The following is a 27167-nucleotide window of genomic DNA, read 5'->3' as shown; positions in this document are numbered from 1 at the left end:
CATTGTTCAGACATTTCACTGAGCAAACTCTAACCCAGCACATTGCAAGAATAGGATACCCTATTTCATGATGGGCAGTCACTTTGATGGAGAAAGAAGTACTGCAGCTGAACAACTAATGGATGTCTCTTGGGATTTCCTAACCTCCCTGGGGGACTTTGGTTCCATTGATGCTGCTACCATCCAGCACCTTGTCCCAAGTGGCCATTCGTAACTCACAAGACTAGATGGGTCAAAGTCCCCGCCGAGACTGTCCATGGAAAATGGTGACCTCCCCAGGGATCTTACCCAAACCTGAGGGCAACATCTACAGTGAGAAAGTTTTAAAAAAGGTCGAACTGGATTGGTTTTTCAATAATAATAACAATAATAAAAATCTTTATTATTGTCACAAGTAGGTTTACATTAACACTGCAATGAAGTTACTGTGAAAATCCGGTAATATAAACCATCACTTCCTTGATAAAGTTAAAACCTTACCTGCGGGTCATACAGGAGCAGGCTGTGACTGGGTGGCTTCAGATCTGTTTTGGATTTAAATTTCCTCTTCACTCTCTTCATTTTACCTTTTCCCGATTTCTGGGTTGCTGTCGCCTGGCTTTAAGGGGAGAGAAGATTCATTAAAGTATTTTAAACACCTTCGAAAGTGCCTCCCCTGCCTTTTCTTGGGCTGGTTCCTTGTCAGTGTGGAGTCAGGAGATTGCAGTTAGGACGGGGGGGCTACTGTATTCTAACTATCTACATTTACAAACATACTCCAACATCAAACAATCCCCACACAATTGCCCGACAGAAAAACACCAAAATCTAAACAAGCACACCTCCATCCCCCAACAGTGCAAATGAAAACCTTAACTCACTCAGCTCTGCCACTGGTCCCAAATCAATAAAGAAGGCATTACAAACAGCTTCCACGCGAGTGCTCTGTGAGCCCTGTCCACCTCCAAGGGTCGGGGGAATGCCCCATCCCCCAGCAGCTTCCCAAACATGCCTGCTATGTACGCCCCAGCGTTATTCCTTTGGACCCCTTTGGGAGCCCAACGATTCTCAAGTTCTGCCAGTGGGACCTATTCTCTAGGTCCTCCACCTTCTCTAGTAGCTTCTGCTGGTCTCTCGGCATCCCCACCTCCAACTCCACCGCAGTTTGATGTTCCTGCTCAGCCAGCACCTTCTCCACCTTCTGGATCACCCGATCTTGGGCGTCCAATCTAAGCTCCAGCCGCTCAATCGACTCTTTTATCTGGTCCAAGCAGTCCCATTTCTGCGTAGCAAAGCCTTCCTGAATAACTTGCATCAGCTGCTCTGTCGACAAACCAGAGGTCCAGTCCTCCGCCATGCTGTCTCCGCCATGCTGTCTCCTGCTGCAGCTTCAGCTCAAGCCTTCTCTGTCTTTCTGTTCCTGCCTTTATGAGCACTTCTAGTCCTTCTCTCCGTGCACCAATGTGGGAATTGAGTACACAATTGTTTCTGTCTTCAGTTTTATAGTTCAAGTCCAGTAGAAAGTCGGGGGGGTGGGGGGAAAGTTCAAAGTCTGACCTGAACGGGAGCCATCAAATGTGCGACTTACGCCTTCATAGCCGTCACCGGAAGCTCCTAACTATCTACATCTAACCATCTGCTGATGAAAATCCCATACATCCTTTTGTGGATTTTGACCCAGACTCAGACTCAGCACCAAGCTCATGATCTACAGAGCAGTAGTGATATCCGTCCTACTGTACGGCTCAGGTATGTGGATTATATACGGCAGACACCTCAAAAACCAGGCAAAGCACCGGCAATACTGCCTCCACAAGATCCTACAAATCCATTGGCAGGATAGGCCACTGTCCGTGTTCTCACACAGGCCAACATCCCCAGCATCGAAACATTGGCCATGCTCGATCAGCTCCGCTGGATAGGCCACGTTGTCCGCATGCCTGACGCAAGACATCTGAAACAGGTGCTCTACTCAGACCTTCGATTACGTGTGTTGAATGATAGAAATTACATATTTTATATTTGTTATGTTAGAAAGCAGGGGTGGGCGGCACGGTGGCACAGTGGCTAGCACTGCTGCCTCACGGCGTCGAGGACCCAGGTCGCTGTCTGTGTGGAGTTTGCACATTCTTCCCGTGTCTGCGTGGGTCTCACCCTCACAACCCAAAGATGTGCAGGGTAGGTGGATTGACCACGCTTAATTTCCCCTGAATTGGAAAATAAAAGATTTGGGCATTTTAAATTTATTTTTTTAAATGTTAGAATGCACAAAGCCAGTTTGGCTGCTAAAACAGTGATTAAGAGGCTGTAAAGGTGAGTTTATCACTGTTTTTCACCACTTGTTTACAGATAGTGGGATATTGTTTTGGAGGATGTCTGGGGTATAGATAATTTATGTGGATTGTGTTTTGGTCCTGGCAAACCAGGTCATGGGACATCTTGTGGAAGGAGACAAGAATGCTTCATGCTTAGGGTAGAGAAATGGGCTGGATGCTCTGCACCCCGACGCCGAAATTGCGACCGGTGCCAGGGCTGAGAATCCATTTCCCCGCACGGAATCGGGACAGGCGCCAGTTCCCCGATTCTGCAGGCCCCAAAAAGCGGCGTACTCTGCGGCCATTGCTGGAGGCCCACCCCGCCATTCTCTGACCAGCTGAAGTCCCGATGGTGTGGACCACCCATGGTCCTGGCGGTCAGGAAACTACATGGCGGCTGCGTACTCAGTCCGCGGACGCCCTGGTCAGAGGGCAGGGGGGCCTTACACGGAGGTGGGCAATATTTGGGCGGTCGGTCGGGCGCGAGGCTGATCCGGGGGGGGGTCTATTTTTAATGTCCAAGTTCGCGGTCTGAGTCCACCACGGAGCACAGTGTGGTCGCTAGAGGCCGCCGCCATGCGCATTCGTGGCTTCTGACCCGGAAGTTTTTGTGGCGTGAAAGTCCACAGTTTTTATGACGGCGTGGGGATATAGTCCCAAAAGCAGAAAGTCCAGTCCAGTGTATTTAAGCGGAAGAGCCATGAGGTGTAGTTTCAGTTTGTCATAGGATTTTAAGTTGAACAGAAGTGCCTTGAGTTCGCTCCTGAAAGGTTGTCTCCAAGATCTGTGCACAGAGAAAAGCAAGTATACTTTATTTATAAGTTGTCTTTGCACGAGATTGGTTTGCTTAATTGGCTGAATTGGAATATAGATAGTTGAAGAGCTGTTTTAACCGTTAACTGTAGAGTTATTAATTTGTTGCCAATGTGATTGATTCTGTGTTTAAATTAAAGCTTGTTTGAACATAAAAGAGATACCTATTGGTCAGTGTTGTCACTCTTGTCACCTTTCCTCACAGTTTTGCAAATTGCAAATAGTTGGGTTCTCATCCGGGATCCGACAAACAGCAAGTGAACCTCGGGAGGGCACAGGAAACACTGCAAAGACACCCCCAAAGCCTCCTTCAGGAAGTGCCCACTGACACCTGGGAATCCCTGGCCCGAGCCCACTCAAAATGGTGGTTAGCATAAATGCTTCACAGGTCCAGGGTCCCAGGTTCGATTCCCGGCTGGGTCACTGTCTGTGTGGAGTCTGCACGTCCTCCCCCTGTGTGCGTGGGTTTCCTCCGGGTGCTCCGGTTTCCTCCCACAGTCCAAAGATGTGCGGGTTAGGTGGATTGGCCATGCTAAATTGCCCGTAGTGTCCTAATTAAAGTAAGGTTAAGGGGGGGGTTGTTGGGTTACGGGTATAGGGTGGATACGTGGGTTTGAGTAGGGTGATCATGGCTCGGCACAACATCGAGGGCCGAAGGGCCTGTTCTGTGCTGTACTGTTCTATGTTCTATGTTCTAAAGTGGAGGGAGAACATCCAGAAAAGAGTTAAACACCTCAAATTTCATCGCCGAGAGCAAGCTGAAGCCGTTCGCCGACAACCAAAGGAGCTCGTGGCAACCTGGGCCTGTTCCTCTGACCGCCCTTTGTTCCACCTAATACAGACTGTAGGTCGCGCATTGCACTCCTCTGTCACCCGAGAACTTCTGTTTAAATAGAGAACATATAAAAATACAGCACAGAACAGGCCCTTCGGCCCACAATGTTGTGCCGAACTTTTGTCCTAGATTAAGAACAAATTAATCTACACCCCATCATTCTACTGTAATCCATGTACCTATCCAATAGCCGCTTGAAGGTCCCTAATGTTTCTAACTCAACTACTTCCACAGGCAGTGCATTCCATGCCCCCACTACTCATAGATTATCATAGAATTTACAGTGCAGAAGGAGGCCATTCGGCCCATCGAGTCTGCACCGGCTCTTGGAAAGAGCACCCTACCCACGGTCAACACCTCCACCTTATCCCCATAACCCAGTAACCCCACCCAACACTAAGGGCAATTTTGGACACTAAGGGCAATTTATCATGGCCAATCCACCTAACCTGCACATCTTTGTGACTGTGGGAGGAAACCGGAGCGCCCGGAGGAAACCCACGCACACACGGGGAGGATGTGCAGACTCCGCACAGGCAGTGACCCAAGCCAGAATCGAACCTGGGACCCTGGAGCTATGAAGCGATTGTGCTATCCACAATGCTACCGTGCTGCCCCTGGGTAAAGAACTACTCTCTGGGTAAAGAACCTACCTCTGACATCCCCCCTATATCTTCCACCATTCACCTTAAATTTATGTCCCCTTGTAATGGTTTGTTCCACCCGGGGAAAAAGTCTCTGACTGTCTATCTATTCCCCTGATCATCTTATAAACCTCTATCAAGTCGCCCATCATCCTTCTCCGTTCTAATAAGAAAAGGCTTAGCACCTTCAACCTTTCCTTGTAAGACCTACTCTCCATTCCAGGCAACATCCTGGTAAATCTCCTTTGCACCTTTTCCAAAGCTTCCACATCCTTCCTAAAATGAGGGACCAGAACTGCACACAGTACTCCAAATGTGGCCTGACCAAGGTTTTGTACAGCTGCATCATCACCTCACGGCTCTTAAATTCAATCCCTCTTCTAATGAACGCTAGCACACCATAAGCCTTCTTCACAGCTCTATCCACTTGAGTGGCAACTTTCAAAGATCTATGAACATAGACCCCAAGATCTCTCTGCTCCTCCACATTGCCAAGAACACTACCGTTAACCCTGTATTCCGCATTCATATTTGTCCTTCCAAAATGGACAACCTCACACTTTTCAGGGTTAAACTCCCATCTGCCACTTCTCAGCCCAGCTCTGCATCCTATCTATGTCTCTGCAGCCTACAACAGCCCTCCTCACTATCCACAACTCCACCAATCTTCGTATCATCTGCAAATTTACTGACCCACCCTTCAACTCCCTCATCCAAGTCATTAATGAAAATCACAAATCACAAGGACCCAGAACTGATCCCTGCGGTACGCCACTGGTAACTGGGCTCCAGGCTGAATATTTGCCATCCACCACCACTCTAACTTCTATCGGTTAGTCAGTTTGTTATCCAACTGGCCAAATTTCCCACTATCCCATGCCTCCTTACTTTCTGCATAACCCTACCATAGGGAACCTTATCAAATGCCTTACTAAAATCCATGTACACTACATCCACTGCTTTACCTTCATCCACATGCTTGGTCACCTCCTCAAAGAATTCAATAAGACTTGTGAGGCAAGACCTACCCCTCACAAATCTGTGCTGACTATCCCTAATCAAGCAGTGCCTTTCCAGATGCTCAGAAATCCTAGCCCTCAGTACTCTTTCCATTACTTTGCCTACCACCGAAGTAAGACTAACTGGCCTGTAATGCCCAGGGTTATCCCTATTCCCTTTTTTGAACAGGGGCACCGACATTCGCCACTCTCCAATCCCCTGGTACTACCCCTGTTGACAGTGAGGACGAAAAGATCATTGCCAACGGCTCTGCAATTTTATATAGTGCTTCCCATAGAATCCTTGGATATATCCCGTCTGGCCCGGGGGACTTGTCTATCCTCAAGTTTTTCAAAATGCTCAACACATCTTCCTTTCTAACAAGTATCTTCTCGAGCTTACCAGTCTGTTTCACACTGTCCTCTCCAACAATATGGCCCCTCTCGTTTGTAAATACTGAAGAAAAATACTCGTTCAAGACCTCTCCTATCTCTTCAGACTCAATACACAATCTCCCGCTACTGTCCTTGATCAGACCTACCCTCGCTCTAGTCATTCTCATATTTCTCACATATGTGTAAAAGGCCTTGGGGTTTTCCTTGATCTGACCCACCAAAGATTTTTTATGCCATCTCCTAGCTCTCCTAATCCCTTTTTTCAGTTCCCTCCTGGCTATCTTGTATCCCTCCAGCGCCCTGTCTGAACCTTGTTTCCTCAGCCTTACATGAGTCTCCTTCTTCCTCTTAACAAGACATTCAACCTCTCTTGTCAACCATGGTTCCCTCACTCAACCATCTCTTCCCTGTCTGACAGGGACATACATATCAAGGACACGTAATATCTGTTCCTTGAACAAGTTCCACATTTCATTTGTGTCCTTCCCTGACAGCCTATGTTCCCAACTTATGCACTTCAGTTCTTGTCTGGCAGCATCGTATTTACCCTTCCCCCAATTATAAACCTTGCCCTGTTGCACGCACCTATCCCTCTCCATTACTAAAGTGAAAGTCACAGAATTGTGGTCACTATCTCCAAAATGCTCCCCCACTAACAAATCTATCACTTGCCCTGGTTCATTACCAAGTACCAAATCCAATATGGCTTCCCCTCTGGTCGGACAATCTACATGTGGTGATCACAAGTTAACTAGATGCAATACAACTGAGCAAACACTAGAGGGAGCACGGGAGAGCCATACAAATACACCGGGACAGGAAGTGAGGACACACTTCACAGAAGGCAGAACTGATAGCAGGACACAGACAGGCAGCATTTGAGGTAGCCGTATGTTAAGCTCTGAAGAGAGAACGAATTCACAATAAAGCATCTTCTCCACATTTGAGACTACGAGCTTTATTAAGACACGAGGAACAACACACTACATACTGTGTTAGAAAAGCTTCCTGGACACACTGCACAAACACCACCCTATCCAAACTATTTGATCGAAAGAGTTTCCACTCAATATTTGGGAAGGTGAAGTCACCCATGACTACTACCCTGTGACTTCTGCACCTTTCCAAAATCTGTTTCCCAATCTGTTCCTCCACATCTCTGCTGCTATTGGGGGGCCTATAGAAAACTCCCAACAAGGTGACTGCTCCTTTCCTATTTCTGACTTCAACCCATACTACCTCAGCAGGCAGATCCTCCTCAAACTGCCTTTCTTCAGGTGTTATACTATCTCCAATTAACAATGCCACCCCCCCCCCCCCCCCCCACCTCTTTTACCATCCTCCCTAATCTTATTGAAACATCTATAACCAGGGACCTCCAACAACCATTTCTGCCCCTCTTCTATCCAAGTTTCCGTGATGGCCACCACATCGTAGTCCCAAGTACCGATCCATGCCTTAAGTTCTCTCACCTTATTCCTGATGCTTCTTGCGTTGAAGTATACACACTTCAACCCATCTCCTTGCCTGCAAGTACTCTCCTTTGTCAGTGTTACCTTCCCCACTGCCTCACTACACGCTTTGGCATCCTGAATATCGGCTTCCTTAGTTGCTGGACTACAGATCCGGTTCCCATTCCCCTGCCAAATTAGTTTAAACCCTCCCGAAGAGTACTAGAAACCCTCCCTCCCAGGATATTGGTGCCCCTCTGGTTCAGATGCAACCCGTCCTGCTTGTACAGGTCCCACCTTCCCCAGAATGCTCTCCGATTATCCAAATACCTGAAGCCCTCCTACACCATTCCTGCAGCCACGTGCTCAACTGCACTCTCTCCCTATTCCTAGCCTCGCTATCACGTGGCACCGGCAACAAACCAGAGATGACAACTCTGTCTGTCCTGGCCTTTAACTTCCAGCCTAACTCCCTAAACTCGTTTATTACATCCACACCCCTTTTCCTACCTACGTCGTTGGTACCAATGTGCACCACGACTTCTGGCTGCTCACCCTCCCCCTTAAGGATCCTGAAGACACGATCCGAGACATCCCTGCTCCTGGCACCCGGGAGGCAACATACCTTCCGGGAGTCTCGCTCGCGACCACAGAATCTCCTATCTATTCCCCTAATCATTGAATCTCCTATCGCTATTGCTTTTCTATTCTCCCCCTTCCCTTCTGAGCCCCAGAGCCAGACTCAGTGCCAGAGACCTGGCCGCTAGGGCCTTCCCCCGGTAGGTCATCCCCCCCAACAGCATCCAAAACGGTATACTTGTTTTGAAGGGTAACGGCCACGAGGGATCCCTGCACTGTCTGCCTGTTTGTTTTCTTTCCCCTAACTGTAACCCAGCTACGCTTATCCTGTACCTTGGGTATGGTTACCTCCCTGTAACTCTTCTCTATAACCCCCTCTGCCTCCCGGATGATCCGAAGTTCATCCAGCTCCAGTTCCCTAACACGGTCTCTGAGGAGCTGGAGTTGGGTGCACTTCCCGCAGGTATAGTCAGCGGGGACACCGGTGGTATCCCTCACCACCCACATCCTACAGGAGGAGCATGCAACTGCCCTAGCCTCCATCCCCTCTTACCTTACAGAATTAAGCTGCCCTGTGGACCAACTGGAACTCTGCCCTCCGACTCTGCTCCCAGTCAGCTGCACTCTCTGTAAACTCCTGGCTCCCTTCTCGCTCTTTGTGGAAATGAAATGAAAGGAGCACCTTACTCCCTCCTCACCTAACTCCCTCAGTCACCAAACTCTCACTATAGCACTCAAATGCACCCAAATTCAGCACTCCCTCAGTCACCAAACTCTCACTATAGCACTCAAATGCACCCAAATTCAGCACTCCCTCAGTCACCAAACTCTCACTATAGCACTCAAATGCACCCAAATTCAGCACTCCCTCAGTCACCAAACTCTCACTGTAGCACTCAAATGCACCCAAATTCAGCACTCCCTCAGTCACCAAACTCTCACTATAGCACTCAAATGCACCCAAATTCAGCACTCAGTGCAAACGAAGTCAGCACTGTAGCTGGCTCACATTTACACTGTGAATCTAGCCTCTGAAAACTGACCTAATCCAATTAATGAATTAACAAGCTCCAGCTGCAAGTAGCTACAGGTAGAACCTTTGTTCAAAGCTGATTGAAAATTCACCTTTTAAGTTAACTAACTAAATGAAAGAAAGACTAGACTTTAGATAAAAATGAACCCTGATACTCCCTCAGTCACCAAACTCTCACTATAGCACTCAAATGCACCCAAAATCAGCAAAATAAACCTTAGTATGGAAGCAAGTCCTCCTCGACTCTGAGGAACTGCCTTAGAAAAATCATAGAACCACAGCAGTGCAGAGGAGGCCATTTGGCCCATCGAGTCTGCACCAACCTTCTGAAAGAGCACCCTACCTAGGCCCACTTATTCACTGTATCCATGTAACCCCATCTAACTTGCGCACTAAGGGGCAATTGATCATGGCCAATCCACCTAACCTACACCTCTTTGGATTGAAGGTTGTTAAGAAAGCCTATGGAATGCTCTCCTTCATTGGCAGAGGTATAGAATATAAAGTAAGTATATAATGTTAGAATTGTATAGGACACTGGTGAGGCCACAACTGGAGTATTGTGTGCCATTCTGGTCACATCACAGGAAGGACTTTATTGCAGAGAAGGTATGCAATAAATTTGCCAGAGTTAGAAACGTGTTGCTACGAGGAGAGATCGGATAGATTGGGCTTATTTTCCTTGGAACAAAGAAAGCTGAAAGGTGACTTAATTGAGGTGAACAAAATTATGAGGGGAAGAGATAGAGTGGACAGGTTAAAATTGTTTCCCTTGGTGGGGAATTCTAGAACCAGGGGACATAGATTCAGGATAATAGTCAGAAGGTGTAGAGGGGACACGAGGAAAAATGTTTTTACGCAGAGGGTAGTGGGAGTCTGGGATTCGCTGCCCGAGTTGGTGGTGGAGGCAGAGACCCTAAACTCTTTTTAAAAGTACCTAGATCTGCATCTTAAGTGCTCTAAACTACAGGGTTATGGATTGGGTGCAGGAAGGTGGGATTAGAAAGGACACCTGGGGGTCCTCAGGCTGGGGGCAATATGGGCCAAATGGCCTCCTTCTGTGCTATAATTTTTCTATGATTCGATGACTTTGGGAGGAAGCCGGAGGAAACCCACGCAGACAGGGAGAGAAAGTGAAAACTCCACACAGTCACCCAAAGTCAGAATTGAACCTGGAGCAGTGAGGCAGGAGGCTACCCACTGTGCCACCATGCTGCCTTTTGTCACCTCCAGACTCAATTATTACAATACTGTCCTGGCTGGCGTCCCACTTTCCCCATTCTAAATGAAAGGTCAACGACCTGAAGCATTAACTCTGTTTCTCCCTTCCAGACCCTGCCTCTGACCGACTAGGTGTTTCCAGCATTTTCTATTCTTACTCCACGCTCTGAATTTCAGCTGATCCAAAGCTCTGCTGCATATAACCCCAACTTGCCCTGAGTTCTGTTCACTGCTGCGCTTGCTGACCTACCCTGTCTCTCAGTCCACCAGTGCCGTTTTGAATTCTCTTGCTTGTTTTCAGATTTGGACATTCTGAATTCTCCCACTGTGTACCTGAACAGGCGCCGGGCGACTAGGGACTTTTCACATTAACTTCATTGCAGTGTTAATGTAAGCCTACACATGACAATACAGATTATGATAAAGATTATTATTATAAATCACCTGCTTATCTCAGTAGCCTCTTCCAACTGTGCAATCAGCAGGGATTTCTGGACCCCTCCAATTCTCACTCCCTAAATTTAATCCCTTAACCTCTATCCTCCTTTAGGACAGTCCTTAAAATCTCCCTCTTTCATCACGTTTTTGGTCATCTGATTTGATTTGATTTATTGTCACATGTACCGAAGTACAGTGAAAAGTATTTTTCTGCGGCCGAGGGAACGTACACAGTACGGACATAGTGGACAAAAAGAATAATCAACAGAGAACATTGACAAATGGTACATTGATAAACTGATTGGTTACAGTGCGGAGCAAGGGGCCAAACAAAGCAATTGCATGAGCAAGAGCAACATAGGGCGTCGTGAATAGTGTTCTTACAGGGTACAGATCAGTCCGAGGGGGAGTCGTTGAGGAGTCTTGTAGCTGTGGGGAAGAAGCTGTTCCTATGTCAGTGTACAGATGGATGTGGAGGTCCTAGCACATGAATCGCAAAAGGTGCAATAAGTAATTAGCAAAGTAATAGAATGTTATTGTTTATTTCAAGTGGAATTGATTACAAGTGTAGGGAGGTTTTACCTCAATTATACAGGGCATTGGTAGGACCATATCTGGAGTATTCGGCAGCACAGTAGCATTGTGGATAGCACAATGGCTTCACAGCTCCAGGGTCCCAGGTTCGATTCCGGCTTGGGTCACTGTCTGTGCGGAGTCTGCACATCCTCCCCGTGTGTGCGTGGGTTTCCTCCGGGTGCTCCGGTTTCCTCCCACAGTCCAAAGATGTGCGGGTTAGGTGGATTGGCCGTGATAAATTGACCTTAGTGTCCAAAATTGCCCTTAGTGTTGGGTGGGGTTACTGAGTTATGGGGATAGGGTGGAGGTGTTGACCTTGGGTAGGGTGCTCTTTCCAAGAGCCGGTGCAGGCTCGATGGGCCGAATGGCCTCCTTCTGCACTGTAAATTCTATGTATTGTGTATAATATTGTTCTGCATTGGTAGCAGTTCAGAGGAAGTTTACTGGACTTAGTACCTGGAATGGATGGGTTGTGGTATGAGGAGAGGTTGGACAGACTAAGCTTGTATCTGCTGAGTTGAGAAGATTAAGAGGCGATTTGATTTGAAATTTATAAGATCCTGAGGCAACTTAACGGTGGATGTGGAGAGAATATTTCATCTTGTGGGAGAATCTAGGTCTAGGGGTCACTGTTTAAAAATAAGGGGTCACCCAAGGCAAGTGATGATGGGGAGGGGGGGGTGGATCTCTGAGGGTTGTGAACTTTTGAAACTCTTCTTCAAATTGCTTGGAGGCAAAGTGTTTGAATATTTTTAAAGCGAGGCACATGAATTCTTGATGAACCACTTCAACTGCTTTGTCGAATCAGGTGCTGATAGAACAGCTGTAGTAGTTCGTACAACTTTCAGGCATTCTGACACTCCTCTGTCCTTTGGAGTTTTGTTATTTTTTTTAACAATCCAGTCATGCCGAGCAATCTCAAAACTTCCCATTTTCTTGTAGTTATTAGGAATTCTGCAGTAGCTTTTATTATTGTATCTCATGGAGAACCACTTGATGCAGTCCAACAGAATGGACTGAATATGTAACCTATGCTTTTACGAATTAACTTTTAGCCAGATTGGCTACCAGCCATCGATCAAACAGTTCCTTTAAATGTTGTAAATATTCTTCCCACTTTTGACTGATGCAAATAAGTCATTGATATAAATGGCACAATTGTTCAGTCCCTCAATCACTTTGCTTGTTTGTTTCTGAAATGTTGCTGGTGTATTTTTCATGCCAAAGGGCATTACTTTGCATTGATTATAGACCAGCCGCATCCCGGAAGCTGATGGCTCTTTCACTCTTTCCGACAAGGGTATTTGCCAATATCCTCGCAGCAACTCAATTTTTGTGATGAATGTTCACTGTCCCACTTTAGAATCATAGAGTTTTATAGCGCAGCAAGCAGCCCTTTGTCACATCCTGTCTCTGCCGGCCATTCTATTCCAGTCCCATTTTCCAGCACTTGATCCATAGCCTTGTATGATGTGGCAGCTAAATGCTACTTCAATGTTGTGACTGTTTATCAATACAATCCTCCAATCATGGAGTGGGATTTGAATTTGCCTTTTATCACTGTTCACTTTGCGGTAATCAATACATAAATTTGGTGATCGATCTGGTTTTGGCGCCGTTGCAATGAGTGAACTCTAATTACTGTGTCAGCCCTATGATGTCATTTTGTAGCCCAAATTCAATTTCTTCCAGCCCTTGAGCCAATTTTAAAGGATTTAATCTAGATGGATGCTGCCTTATTGAAACTGAATCCCCCACATCAACATCATGCACAGCTAAATCTGTATTTCCAGTTGCTTTCTACAAATGGCTTTCTGTGACTGCAATAGCTCTTTTAAATCACTCTTGCCAATTTTCTGGAAGTTAGCCTAACATCACATTTATATTTATAAGTACTTCCTCATTCTCCAATTTATTGGGTGGAAGGTCAGTTTCAGGATCCTTAACCACTACCCCCTTTCTCTTAATTATAACTACCAGCATCTCCACCCGTTTATTTTCTCTGTCAAAGTATTTTTTGAGCATATTTAGAGGCAGACCCATTGACTCCTATCTGGGGCTTTCACCACATAGTTTACCTCACTCAGTCTCTTTTCGATCTGGTAAGGTCACTACGCTTGCTTTCAATGGTTCGTCTGATACTGACAACAATTTCTTTTCTAAATTTAGATTACCCAATTATTTTTTCCAATTAAGGGGCAATTTAGCGTGGCCAATCCACCTACTCTGCACATTTTTGGGTTGTGGGGGTGAAACCCACGCAGACACGGGGAGAATGTGCAAACTCCACACGGACAGTGACCCAGAGTGGGGATCGAACCCGGGTCCTCAGCACCGTAGTCCCAGTGCTAGCCACTGCGCCACCGTGTTGCCCCGATACCGACAATGCAACACATTTCCCCCCCAGCCACAAAACTATGGCCGTTTGCATTTTAATCTGCATTTCCCTAGATCACTTGTTGACGCATCTTTAAATGTTTCCTAGCTAGCTCACATGCCGTACTCAATCTTTCTCTGAATTTCATCACCTAATCCAGGACAGTAGTTTGAGAAATCTGACTCAGTCATTTCTCCTGAATCAATTTGATTGGACCCCTTACTTCATGACTTGAAATTCACTCAAAGGACTGAACCCAATGTCCCTAATGACGAGTAACAAGATGGAATCCCTCAATCCCAATCGCATGGATAGTCTGGACTAATAGCTCTAATCACTGTCTTCAAAATCTGATGCCACTTTTTAACAATATATATTTTTATTAGGGTATTTGCAAGTTTTTATAACAATAACACAACATAAACATGGTACAATAAACATTTCCATTTTTTAAGCACATTTTATTCAAACTTGTATCAAAGTAGGTCACAGCAAATAAACACCCCGGGAAACATTCTTCCCAACAATCAACTATACAGTTTGTACAGATTTTTCTTCTTTTTCACCTTCCCCATCACCCACCCTCCCCACCCCCCTGTGTCGACCAGCTCCTCAAACACGGTCACAAACATCCCCCACCTTTTCTCAAATTCCCCTGCTGAGCCCCTTAACTCAGACTTTATCTTTTCTAATCGCAGGTAGTCGTACAGGTCACCCAACCAGGCCGCTACCCCCGGTGGCGATGCCGACTGTCACTCCAGCAAAATTCGTCGCCGTGCAGTCAGAGAGGTGAAGGCCAAGACATCGGCCTTCCTCCTTGGGATGAATGGGATCAAAGGCTATGGGGAGAAAGCAGGATTAGGCTATTGAATTGGATAATCAGCCATGATGGTGATGAATGGCAGAGCAGGCTGGAAGGGCCAAAAGGCCTCCTACTGCTCCTATCTTCTTTGGATCTATGTATGTATCGACGCAATGGTCAGCGGCTCGATTGCTGAAGCAAACAGAAGCGGAGATAACGAACACCCCTGTTCAGTTGGAAATAGTCCGAGCTCAGGAAATTAGTACTCACACGTGTGGTGGGGGCCCTGTACAAAAGCCTAATCCACAAAATAAATTTTGACCAAAGCCAACCCTATCAAACGCCTCCTCCGCGTTCATCGAAATAATCACCTCTGGCTTGGTCTCCAAGGAGGGCGACAACACAACGCTTAACAATCTCCTAATATTGTCCGACAACTGCCGGCCCTTAACAAACCCAGTCTGCTCCTCTGAGATCACCTCCGGCAGGCAGGGCACCAAACGCATTGCCAACACTTTAGACAACAACTTAGTGTCAGAGTTTAACAACAAAATAGGGCAATACGACCCACGTTCCATCCGATCCTTGTCCTTGAAGACCAAGGAAATCGATGCCCGCGTCAGTGTGGCTGGCAACCCCCCCCCCCCCCCCCCCCCTCCCCCCGGAGCACGGAATCATTAAACATACCCAACAGAAGTGGGGCCAGCTGACCAGCAAACTGTTTGTAATATTCGGACCCAGTGCTTTGCCCGTCTGCATTAACTGAATACAACTATGGTGAATGGTGGAAGATATAGGGGGGATGTGAGAGGTAGGTTCTTTACCCAGAGAGTAGTGGGGGCATGGAATGCACTGCCTGTAGAAGTAGTTGAGTTGTAAACATTAGGGACCTTCAAGCGGCAATTGGATAGGTACATGGATTACGGTAGAATAATGGGGTGTAGATTAATTTGTTCTTAATCTTGGACAAAAGTTCTGCACAACATTGTGGGCCGAAGGGCCTGTATTTTCTATGTTCTATGATCTCCTGCAGCCCTTATCGGCACCTCCAACTCCTGCCTACTGTCCTGCTCCAGCTCCGGCAAGGTGGACCCATCCAAAAATGCCTCATTGGTGTACCCCCTCTGGAGACTCTGACTCATATAACCCACAGTAGAAGGCCCCAAACACTTCATTACCCTTCTCTGGGACAGAACATACCCCACCATCCAAGACCCTGATCTAAACTATCTCCGGGAGGCTTCCTGCCACCTCAGCTGGTGAGTCAACAAATGATTGGCTTTCTCCCCATACTTATTAAAAAGACCGCTCGATCGCCGCAGCTAGCTCAACATCTTACCCGTTGACAACAACTCCAGATCCATTTGTAATTTATTTCTGTCCATCAATAACTCCAGTGTCAGGGCGATCGAGTACTGGCCGTCCACCTTGAGAATGGAGCCCACCAGCCTCTCCACCTTCCTCAGATTTCTCTCTATGCGCCATAAAAGAGATTATCTCCCCAAACCACCGCCTTCAGGGCCTCCCAGAGCGTGGTCAGCGAGACCACCTCATTCCTGTTCAACTCATTGTGCTCCCCCTGGCAGTGGATACCCGCTCATCGAACAATGCCGCATCCACTCTCTGCAGGGTCTCCGAGAGCAGCCAGCTCCAACGTCAGGGCCACAAAATGCAGAGCATGATCCAATATAATGATCGCCAAATTACCCCACCCCAGGGAGAAGAGACCTACCCATCACGAAGAAGTCAATCCAGGAGTAGACCCAATAGAAATGGAGGACAACTTCCGGCGAGGTTCTTGCCATCCTTCAATTTCTGGACTCACTATTGATCACGGCATCCTGCATCCGCGGGTGGACCAAGATTGACCCTCAGCTATCCTGTATCCATCACATGGTGCAGTATGGGGCTCAGCACAGGGCTGCACCACAGGACCTAAAGGCCTACACCTCAAAGATGCAGGAGCTTAGCATAGAGGATGGAGTGCTCCTTTGGGGGAGCCACGTGGTGGTCCCCGAACGTGGACGTGGCCCGCTCCTGACAGACCCCCACAATGGACACCCTGGTGTGTCCTAGATGAAAATGTTAGCTCAAAGCTACATTTGGTGGCCTGACATTGATGCAGACATCGAGTGGGTGGCCCAATGCTGCGTCCAGTGTCGGGCACACCAGAAGCTGCCTGCTGTAGCCCCGCTCCACCTGTGGGAATGGCCGGGTTGTCCGCAGTCTCACCTCCATATAGACCTTGTGGGCCCCTTGTGCCGACTCCAAGTGGATGGAGGTCCTCAAGGTACAGGCGAAGACAGCCCGGAGGACCATAGCAAAACTCCGGCACATTTTCAGCACACACGGCGTACCCAGTGCTGGTATTGGACCGCCCTGGTCCTCAGTGCCGTGAGGCAATAGTGCTAACCAGTACACCACTAAATTAGAGTTCGATTCCCGTACCAGCCTCCCCGGACAGGCGCCGGAATGTGGTGACTAGGGGCTTTTCACAGTAACTTCATTGAAGCCTACTCGTGACAATAAGCGATTTTCATTTCATTTCATTTCACCATGCCTCTCTTTCTAAGATTTTATTACCTGAAGCACTTCCTTGAACTCAACTTTTCCAAAATCTAAAAATCTTCCACATTTTCCTATGGACGCTACTTTCAGTCAATTTAAATTTAATAACCCTCCCTTGTTTAATTACAAAATAGTTGCAAGTTGTAAAGGTTCCTTGCCCTGCCATTGAAATTTGAAAATACAGATCTGGATATTTCACCTAATGCAAATGTCTAATCCTAACCTATTTACTTAGGAACCTCCAATCGGACATTACACTTTCATGTCTCAGCTCCTAGCTGACAAGCTGTTCTCTATTAACCTATTCCCAGCGTAATTAAATCATTTACACACACACAGCCTTCTTTACAGAATAATACAATACTCCCAAAATTATTTTGAAAAATAACGTCCGTTTTCACAGTGTCTCTTTTGCTGGTTTTTCTGTAGGTTAGTGTTTATGTATCAGTGCAGATCTATGTCTGTCTGTACTTTTGTGTGTACTGCTTTGTAGACATCTATCTACTGGTGCACAGAATCATAGAATGATACAGCATAATCGTAGTGTGGGCTGCCCTGTGGAAACCACTCAGTTCAAGCACAGTTGGGGATGGGCAACAAAAGCAGTCCTTGCCTGTGACAGCAATACCTGCTTCCCATGAAGGAGAAATTTAAAATGGCTCCTATTCAGCTCATTCTGCCCGAGCTGGTTTCGACAGAGCAATTAATTCCTTTCCCACTAGCCCTGCAAAATTTCCAAAAGCTATATCCAGGTACATCCATGCGTTGGTGTTCATATGCCTGAGTGTGTACCCAGGTGCTAGCATGTACCAATGAATGTCTGGTTTGCCTTGGTGTGATTTCCTAACCAGCTGTGCTCAGGGATCTGTTGAGAATTGATTAGAGATTTCTTCCTTGTTAAATGTGACATATCTTACCTCTTGCCTCCCAACTGGGTCGTCCATTTTCTGGCTGTTTTACGAACCATTGTTGTTTGTCTGAGATGGATCCCTCTGGTGGGTCTCTTTCTCGACTGTATCTTGGACTATCTGACACTGTGCTGACTCTTTCAAGCATAAAGTGGATTCTGGGAAGTGGCTGTCTGGTTGCTAAGCATGAGGCTGTTAGTGAGTGGAGAATAAACAGAGTACAGGGAGTGGCCTGGACACAACACGCCAAGAACTAGGAGTTATTCAATTTCAACTTGAAATCCTCTCACTGAGCTCAAGAGCTCCCTCTTTACAGAGGGAAAGTCAGCCAAGGGTGATCCACTGCCTTATACTGGGAGGCAGGAGTCTTTGTGTGGGTGTGGAGTGTGTGCGTGTGTTGGAGCTGATCTACGTTGTAGAGGATGGTGGACACACAAGGAATCTCCAAGGCTCTACCTGTCCGTGCAGTATTGCCTGTCTCGGTACCCAAAGTTGGCGTGGGTTAAGAGTTTGTCTTCTGACACTAACCTCTAGCTGAGAGTTCAAGGTACAGTACTCACAAGACAGCTCAGGCAAGGCTCCTAAAAGCTCTGCCTCATGTGGTTCTTTGATCCACATTTACACGCAATGCTGCTGTTTAAAGGGGCTTGAGCAACCTATAGGAATGTCCCCTGGAATTCCCTTTCTCAACCATTCTGCTCTCTCTCTCTCCTGCAAGATGCTCAAATCAAACCCTTGAGCACGAGTCTCAACAGCTTTTGTGGCTTGGTGTAACATTTTGTTTTGATAATGCTGTTAAGTGATGTGCGCTGTATTACTCGTTTAAAGATGCTGGATAAATAGGAGTTATTCCAGACATTACTGTATCGCAGGAGGGTTAGACAGGTTAAACTGCTGAAACTTTGCCTGTGGTTAGTGGCGACATCTTAAATCGCCTTTCGCCTCTCATCCTGTACTTACCAACACCCATCTTCAATGCACGCTAACTTCCCACCCACCAAATAATTAAATAATTAATTTGAACTGTGAAAATGACAAAGTAGGTTTAAAAAAATTAATTTACGGGATGTGGGTGTTGCTGGTTAGGTCAGCATTTGTGTCCATCTTTGGTTTCCCTTCAGAGGATGGTGGTGAGCTGCCTTCTTGAACCGCTGCAGTCCCTGAGGTGTAGGTACATGCACAGTGCTGTTAGGGAGGGAGTTCCAGGATGTTGCCCCAGCGACAGTGAAGAAGCGGTGACATATTTCCAAGTCAGTGTGGTCAGGGACTTGGAGCGGAACCTCCAGGTGGTGGGGTTCCCAGGTATCTGCTGCTCTTGTCCTTCTAGATGGTAGTGGCCGTGGGTTGCATTTGCAAAGTATCCCTCACCTTCACACTATCCCAAATTCTACAAGCAATTAAATACTTCTGTGTAGTCGCTGTTGTAACATAAAAAAACCCAGGGAGTCCTGCACTATCAGAATCTCTTGGGTGGGATGTTAAACTGAGGAATTGTCTGCCCAGGCTATGGGAAAGACTAGGGCCACTATTTGGAGAGCAGAGAAGTCCCCCCCCCCCCCCCCCCCCCCCCCCTCAGTTTCCTGAGGCCAATGTTCATCATTCAACCAACATCACTAAAACAAGACACCTGGTCATTGTCACATTTTTTATTTCTGTGGTTTCCATATTTCCTACATTAGAACAATGACTACTTAAAAAGCACCTTATTTACTTTCAGACATTCGAAGGTAGTGAAAGATGCTTCAGATATGCAAGTCCTTCTGATAGCATTAAAACTTCCAGCTACTCGGAGACAGAAAAGGGAGATTAATTCAGGGTTACCAGACAATAACGGGAGTGAGTGTTAGGAGGGGGGAAAGATCAGGCTTGGCCGTGATGACGTCCACAGTTGAACAGCCATGGATTCCCTTAAGAAAAGGCACAGGCCCATTGAACCCCAGCATCACCAATGTAGCATGGACTAAATTGGAAAAGTGATTGCCTCAACTGATGCTAAATATTAATGAAATGCTGGATGGCTTCAGCTCTTCAAAGAACAGTGAATCTGCTGTGACCAGAGGGGATTACTGTTTGCAGGAAGGGTGCGAGCAGTTAGAAACATGGCATAAAGTTCATCTGAAATGCTGTTCCTTCCCAAGCTGCTCTAACGGGCTAATCAACCCTCAAGGTTTCCGAGCTGAACAGACCCCACACATAAAGCATCTAAACACTGAAACGGTTAGTGCTGGTCCGAGCAGGTGCTCAGTAAAGTACAATATAATAGAACCCAGATAAATGGGGCACAGCCTGTGTACAAAGCTGAATTTGAGCAAGAGGCAGAGAGTGTCTCCCAAGCCTGAACGTCGGCTGCACACAAAGGAGGCAAAGTGCCATTCTGACTCTGCACCAACCTATAACCCTAACCCAACCTATCCCGCCTCGGCTGACTGTTTGTTTGTGTGGAGTCTGCACGTTCTCCTCGTGTCTGCGTGGGTTTCCTCCCACAGTCCAAAGAGGAGCAGGTTAGGTGGATTGGCCATCCCACCAAACGAATTAAAAAAATAACTCACGGCGCTGAGGACATGGGTTCGAATCCCGGCCCTGGGTCACTGTCTGTGTGGAGTTTGCACATTCTCCCTGTGTTTGCGTGGGTTTCACCCCCACAACCCAAAGATGTGCAGGGTAGGTGGATTGGCCATTGCCCCTTAATTTGAAAAAATAATTGGGTGCTCTAAATTTATTTTTAAAAAATAACTCATTCACATCCAAGTACCATGGGGTTGATTAAAGATACAATATGAAAGTAAGCTAGCGGGGAACATAAAAACTGACTGTGAAGACTTCTGTAGGTCTGTAAAGAGAAAGATTGATAAAAAATGTAGGCCCTGTCAGAAACGGGGTAATTCATAACTGGGAACAAAGAAATGGCTGAGGAACTGAATTTGTACTTTGCTCTGTCTTCACAAAGGAAGACATGAATAATGTACCAGAAGTTCTGAGAAACACAGGAGCTGAAGGAAATTAGTATTAGTAAAGAAATGGTTTGGGGGCAATTAATGGGATTAAATGTGGATAAATCTCCAGGGCCTCATAATATTCATCCCAGAGATTAAGGAAGTGGCCCCAGAAATTGTAGATCGATTGGTGGTCATTTTCCAAAATTCTTTGGACTCTGGAATGGTTCCTTCAGATTGGAGGGTAGCGAATGTAACCACGCTGTTCAAAAAGGGAGTTAGAGAGAGAATAGGGAACTATAGACCAGTGAGCCTAACGTTGGTAGTAGGGAAGTTGCTGGAGTCCATTATCAAGGATTTCATAGCACAGCATTTGGAAAGCAGTGGTATAATTAGACAAAGGCAGCATGGATTTACGAAAGGGAAATCATGCTGGACAGATCTATTGGATACTTTGAAGATGTAACTAGTAGAGTTGACCAGGGAGAACCAGTGGATGTGGTTTATTTAGACTTTCAGAAAGCTTTTGACAAGGTATCATAGCAGATTACTGTGTAAAGTTAAAGCACATGGGATTAGAACGTGGAACATACAGTGCAGTAGGAGGCCATTCGGCCCATCGAGTCTGCACTGACCCATTTAAACCCTCACTTCCACCCTATCCCTGCAACCCAACAACCCTCCTAACCTTTTTTGGTCACTAAGGGCAATTTATCATGGCCAATCCACCTAACCTGCACATCTTTGGACTGTGGGAGGAAACCGGAGCACCCGGAGGAAACCCACGCAGACATGGGGAGGACGTGCAAACTCTGCACAGACAGTGACCCAGCAGGGAATCGAACCTGGGACCCTGGCGCTCAAGGTGGAATTAGATACAGCTCTTGGGGCTAAAGGGATCAAGGGAAATGGGGGAGGTGGGATCAGGGTATTGAACTTGATGATCAGCCATGAGCATAATGAATGGCCTCCCCCTGCTCCTATTTTCTAAGATGTGGAGATGCCGGTGTTGGACTGGGGTGAGCACAGTAAGAAGTCTAACAACACCAGGTTAAAGTCCAACATGTTTGTTTCAAACACTAGCTTTCGGAGCACTGCTCCGAAAGCTAGTGTTTGAAACAAACAAGTTGGACTTTAACCTGGTGTTGTTAAGACTTCCTACTGTCCTATTTTCTAAGTAAGTACAAAAACTGGTCAAGCAGAATGCTCAAGGGCTGAGAAGTGTGATGTAGTGCTACAGCAGAATAATAAACATGATGCAGAGTACTAAAGCATACTCCACACTGGGAGGAGCCCCCCCCCCCCCCCCCCTTGAAATCCACATTTCTTTTTGAATATAAATACAAACCACAACAGAATAATGAACACTAGGCCAGATCTCTCGCCCAGTCCTCGCTCCCCCAATTCCGACTGGTTTTAAGCTCCCTGTATCGCTAACTGGGGGAGGAGGGAAGGGAGAGAGAGGGGGATTAGAAGGATTCTTTTGCAGGCAAACAATCACTGAAATAAATTCAGCTGACAATTCAGTTTCAAGGTTAAATTTAATTCAGTCAGAAGGTAAACGGTAACATGTCGGGGCGAGTTTGTTCCAAACACAGATGCCTGCTTTCAGCTCGGTTGGCAAATTGTCCGTGTGTGCCCCCGGGGAGCTGCCAATTCTCTTCATGGTAGGTCAGAGTTCGTGGCCAGGGCTTCAAGAGGTCAGGATTCACTGTCCGAGGTGGAGCTCTCCTGGCTAATTTCAATCTGTAGTGATGGGAGGTTGTCTAATCGACTCTTCTTGTGTGAGCGCTCCTTCTCTCTGATCAGAGCGCCCCAGGCACGCTGGAGCTCTGTGTCATCATCCTCATCCCTCTCCTCCTCTGCCTCCTCTTTCACCACTACCTCTGCCTCCTTCTCCGCAGCAGGCTCCTTCTCTGCCTCTTTCTCTGGCACCTTTTCACATTTTCCTGGGGGTTTGCCAAGGCGACTCCATAAACTCCCTGTTGGGAAGAAAACAGCAGAATAAAAATCACCTCCTGTGCTTTCAAGTATATGTGTCCAATAATGATTCACTGATAGATCACTGAGCGAAGCAGCAGAAATGCTCTTGGTCTCAATGCTGCATAGGGGAGGAAATATTTACATTTCTATAGCCCCTGTTCCAAAGTGCTTCACAACCAATGAAATATTTTCAAACGGTCGTCACTGGAATGTGGAATACAGAGCAGCCAATCTGCAGACAGAATCCCAGAGACAGCAATTTAGTAATGACCACATCACGAGAGTGATAAATATTGCCAGACACAGCGCGAAGCTGCCCTGTACTGCACTGAGTAATGTCCTGGGATTTTCATTAATTAATCTCAGGTTGCAGATGTTGCTGACAATCCCGGCATTCATTGCTCATCCATAATATTCCTCAGCAATAGGCTCAACAGCGGACTCTCGATCACACGTTCCTCTATCCCCAGCATCATCTCACTGATGGCCACGAGGGCGAGTGGCAGCTGGATAGAGTGGCGACCCCCAAACATTTACCAGTTCTTTTGTTCTTGTCGGGTGTGAAGCTCCTGCTCTCCTGCTTGGGGAAGCCCAGTCTGCTGTGAACATCTGTCTGGGGCTCTCTGTGGGTGACGGAGATGCTGCTGGCCGGTGGAGAGTGGGGCCTTTTCCCCAGCCGCTGTCTGACACCTGGAACCAACACAGGAGAAGTACACCATCAATCAAAGGTCATCCGGTGCCAAGTATCCCACACCCAGCAGCAAGTGTCACCAACAAACATACTGGAGGCTGCATTACTGTTCACATAGAATCTTACAGCACACAAGGAGGCCGTTCAGCCCACTGTGTCTGTACTATACAATTAATTCCACTCACCCCTGTTCTTTTACCAAAGCCTTGACAATGTTTTCATGCATTTCTCCAATTATCTTTTGAACGTTCCTATTGAACCTGTTGCCTCTGTCTGACATTTCAGGCAGTACATTCTACATCACAACTCGCTGTAGAAAAAATATTCTGATGTTCCCACTGGCTCCTCAGCCAAATAAATTCAATCTTTTATCTTAAATCTGTCACTGACTGGATTTCCACCAGAAACAATTTCTCCTTATTCAGGAAAACACCTCATCATTTTGAATAGAAAATAGGCAGAGACCATTCGGCCCTTCATAGATCATAGAATTTACAGTGCAGAGGAGGCCATTCGGCCCATCGAGTCTGCACCGGCTCCTGGAAAGAACACCCTACCCAAGGTTAACACCTCCACCCTATCCCCATAACCCAGTAACCCCACCCAACACTAAGGGCAATTTATCATGGCCAATCCACCTGACCTGCACATCTTTGGACTGTGGGAGGAAACCGGAGCACCCGGAGGAAACCCACGCAGACACGGGGAGGATGTGCAGACTCCACACAGACAGTGGCCCAAGCCGGAATTGAACCTGGGACCCTGGAGCTGTGAAACAATTGTGCTAACTACTATGCTACCGTGCTGCCCTTCGAGCCTGCTTCGCCATTCATTCTGATCATGGCTGATCATCAAGTTCAATATCCTGATCCCGCCTTCCCCCCCATATCCTTTGATCCCTTTAGCCCCAAGAGCTATAGTTAATTCCATCTTGAAATTACACATTTTGGCCTCAACTACTCTCTGTGGGAGTGAATTCCACAGATTCACCACTCTCCGGGTGAAGAAATTGCTCCTCACCTCAGTCCTAAAAGACCCCTAGTTCTGCGCACCCCCACCATCGGGAACATTCTTTCTGAATCTACCCTGTCTAATCCTGTTAGAATTTTCTAAGTTTCTATGAGATCCCCTCTCACTCTTCCAAACTCCAATGAATATAATCCTAACCGATTTAGTCCCTCCCCGTATGACAGTCCCGCCATCCCAGGAATCAGCCTGGTAAACCTTCGCTGCTCTCCCTCCATAGCAACAACATCCTTCCTCAGATAAGGACACCAAAACTGCACACAGTACTCCAGGTGTGGCCTCACCAATGCCCTATACAATTGCAGTAAAACATTTCTATTCCTGTACTCAAATCCTCGCGCTATGAAGACCAACATACCATTTGCCTTTACTGCCTGCTGTACCTGCACGCTTACTTTCAGCGACTGATGCGCAAGGACACCAAGGTCTGGCTGCATATCCACCTCTCAATTTACTTTGATTAAATCTCCCTCTCTGCTCAAAGGAGAACAATCCCACTTTCTCCAGATTCGATGACATTTTTTGATAAAATGGTTTTAATTTGCAGCTCCCACAAAAGGAAGTGGTTTGTTGATGGTTTCTGTAAGCAGACTGGGTTTAATAGGAGATAGGGTGAGTATTGGTACCAGTGACGGAGCTGCTGCCAGCTCCCGTGGGCAGCTGCCTCTCCGCCTGCTGCCGTTTCTCCTCCAGGAGTAGCCGCACATCCGACACCTTCTCAGTCGAAAGCCTGGCACCGATCCGGTTCCGCACGTTGCTGGACACAATTGTCATGTTTGTTTCCGGCTTCATCGAGTTCCTAGGGAAGCAGGAGGACGGAGAGGGGTGGACAAGAAGCACACGCAGTCAGTGGGAAAATTCAGCAACTACTTTGCACCAACATTTTTAAACAGTTTTTATAAAGTTCTAGTCAGACCCCATATGGAGTAACCGTCTTCAGTTCTGGGCCCCACCCCTCAGGATTGGCCTGGGAAGGGCTGCAGTGCGGACTCTACCGAACAATATAAAGGGTCAAACTCAGGACTAGGCTTGCATTTCTTTGAGTTTCGACGCTTGCGATCTGATCATGTGGAGGTGTTGCAGATGATTAATGGGTTTGATAAGGTCAATAGAGGGAACTGGTTTGCTCGGGGGTGGGGGCAGTCGGTGTCCAGAACAATGGGGCAGAACCTTAAAATTGGAGCCAGGCTGTTCAGCGGTGATTTCAGGAAGAACCTGCTCACACCAAGGAGAATCTGAAACTCTCCCCAAAACACTGTAGATGCTGAGGGCCAGTTGAAAATGTCCAGACTGAAATTGATACCGATTCTCATTGGACACGAGTTAAGGGGTTATGGAATCATGGTCGGTGGATGGGGTTAAGGTACAAATCAACCAGGATCTAATAGAAATGAAACAAGCTCGAGGGGCTGAATAGATCCCCTTCCTGTTCCTAATGGCCATCAACAGCCAGAAATGCTGGATATCACACGGGATAAAACAAGTTCCAGCGTGATTCCAGACTTTCCATTTACTGCCACAACCACTGGGACTTAGAATCTTACAGCATTCGGCCCATCATACAGAGAGTCATGCCTGTGCTAGCTCTTTGAAGGATCGATCCAATCAATCCCCACTCCACCCAGCTCTTCCCTCAGCAAATTTCTACTTTCCAAAGATTGATCCAATTCCCTTCTGAAAGTTGTGATTGAATCGACTTTCACCGCCCTGTCAGGCAGAACCTTCCAGATCACAACAACTCGCAGAGTTAAAAACATTTCTCATCGCCCCTCTGATTCTTTTGCAGATTCTCTCCAATCTGTATCCCTCTGCTTACGACCCTCCTGCCCCTAGAAAGCTTCTCCTTGTGCTGCCTATTAAAATTTTCATGATTTTGAACATCTCTATTGAATCTCCCCTTAACCTGTTCTGCCCTTGCAACAATCCCAGCTTTTCCTGTCTCTCCACATTAACAGAGATCTCTTATGGCGGCACGGTAGCACAGTGGTTAGCACTGTTGCTTCACAGCGCCAGGGACACGGGTTCGTTTCCAGGCTTGGATCACTGTGCGGAGTCTACACGTTCTCTCTGTGTCTGCGTGGGTTTCCTCCGGGTGCTTCGGTTTCCTCCCACAAGTCCCCAAAGACGTGCTGTTAGGTGAATTGGACATTCTGAATTCCCCCTCTGTGTACCCGAACAGGCGCCGGAATGTGGCGACTAGGGGCTTTTCACAGTAACCTCATTGCAGTGTTAATGTAAGCTTACTTGTGACACTGATAAAGATTGTTATCCTTGCTCCAATTCTGCTAAATCTGCTCAACTCTTTCCAAGGCCTCGGCAAGAATTAGATAAAGCTCTGCAGCTAAGGGTCCTGTTTGAAAGGTTTACTTTTCTCTTGCACTCTATCCCTCTGTTAAGGTTAAGAATACTTTATGCTTAGTTTTTTCCAGGAAAGAAACTGGCTTGTCACCTTCAAAGACAGCAGCCTCTCCAGCCCACCCACTTAAGTCTCTGTTCCAGCACCCTCTCTCAATAATACCATTTTGTTTATCCAGCAGTTTCTGATTTTATTTCAGATTTCCAGCATCCGCAATATTTTATTTTTATTTGACCATTTTGTTC

At 46.9% G+C, this 27167-nt stretch overlaps 2 protein-coding genes across 3 annotated transcripts in view; both read right to left on the bottom strand.

The window, feature by feature from the left end:
- The window catches only part of LOC119975158, a 34097-nt gene extending 15176 nt beyond the window's left edge, over positions 1-18921 (bottom strand). The window contains exons 1-2 of the mRNA XM_038814743.1: positions 17943-18921; positions 481-598 (exon numbers count right to left, since the gene is read on the bottom strand). Coding sequence (XP_038670671.1) covers positions 481-598; positions 17943-17992 — 168 coding nt within the window. The 5' untranslated portion in view covers positions 17993-18921. The remainder of the gene's footprint in view (positions 1-480; positions 599-17942) is intronic.
- Positions 18922-22388: 3467 nt separating this feature from the next.
- The window catches only part of ncbp3 (nuclear cap binding subunit 3), a 40183-nt gene continuing 35404 nt past the window's right edge, over positions 22389-27167 (bottom strand). For both annotated transcript variants that reach the window (XM_038814739.1, XM_038814738.1), the window contains 3 exons: positions 25193-25365; positions 23387-23539; positions 22389-22848 (listed from right to left, as the gene is read on the bottom strand). In XM_038814739.1, the coding sequence (XP_038670667.1) occupies positions 22568-22848; positions 23387-23539; positions 25193-25365 (607 nt within the window). In that variant the 3' untranslated portion in view covers positions 22389-22567. The remainder of the gene's footprint in view (positions 22849-23386; positions 23540-25192; positions 25366-27167) is intronic.

The sequence above is a fragment of the Scyliorhinus canicula genome, chromosome 12 (assembly GCF_902713615.1).
Source record: "Scyliorhinus canicula chromosome 12, sScyCan1.1, whole genome shotgun sequence".
In the NCBI taxonomy this organism is placed as follows: Eukaryota; Metazoa; Chordata; class Chondrichthyes; order Carcharhiniformes; family Scyliorhinidae; genus Scyliorhinus; species Scyliorhinus canicula.
The sequence above is the reverse complement of the archived record's forward strand: the minus strand, read 5'-3'. Positions and strand labels throughout refer to the sequence as shown.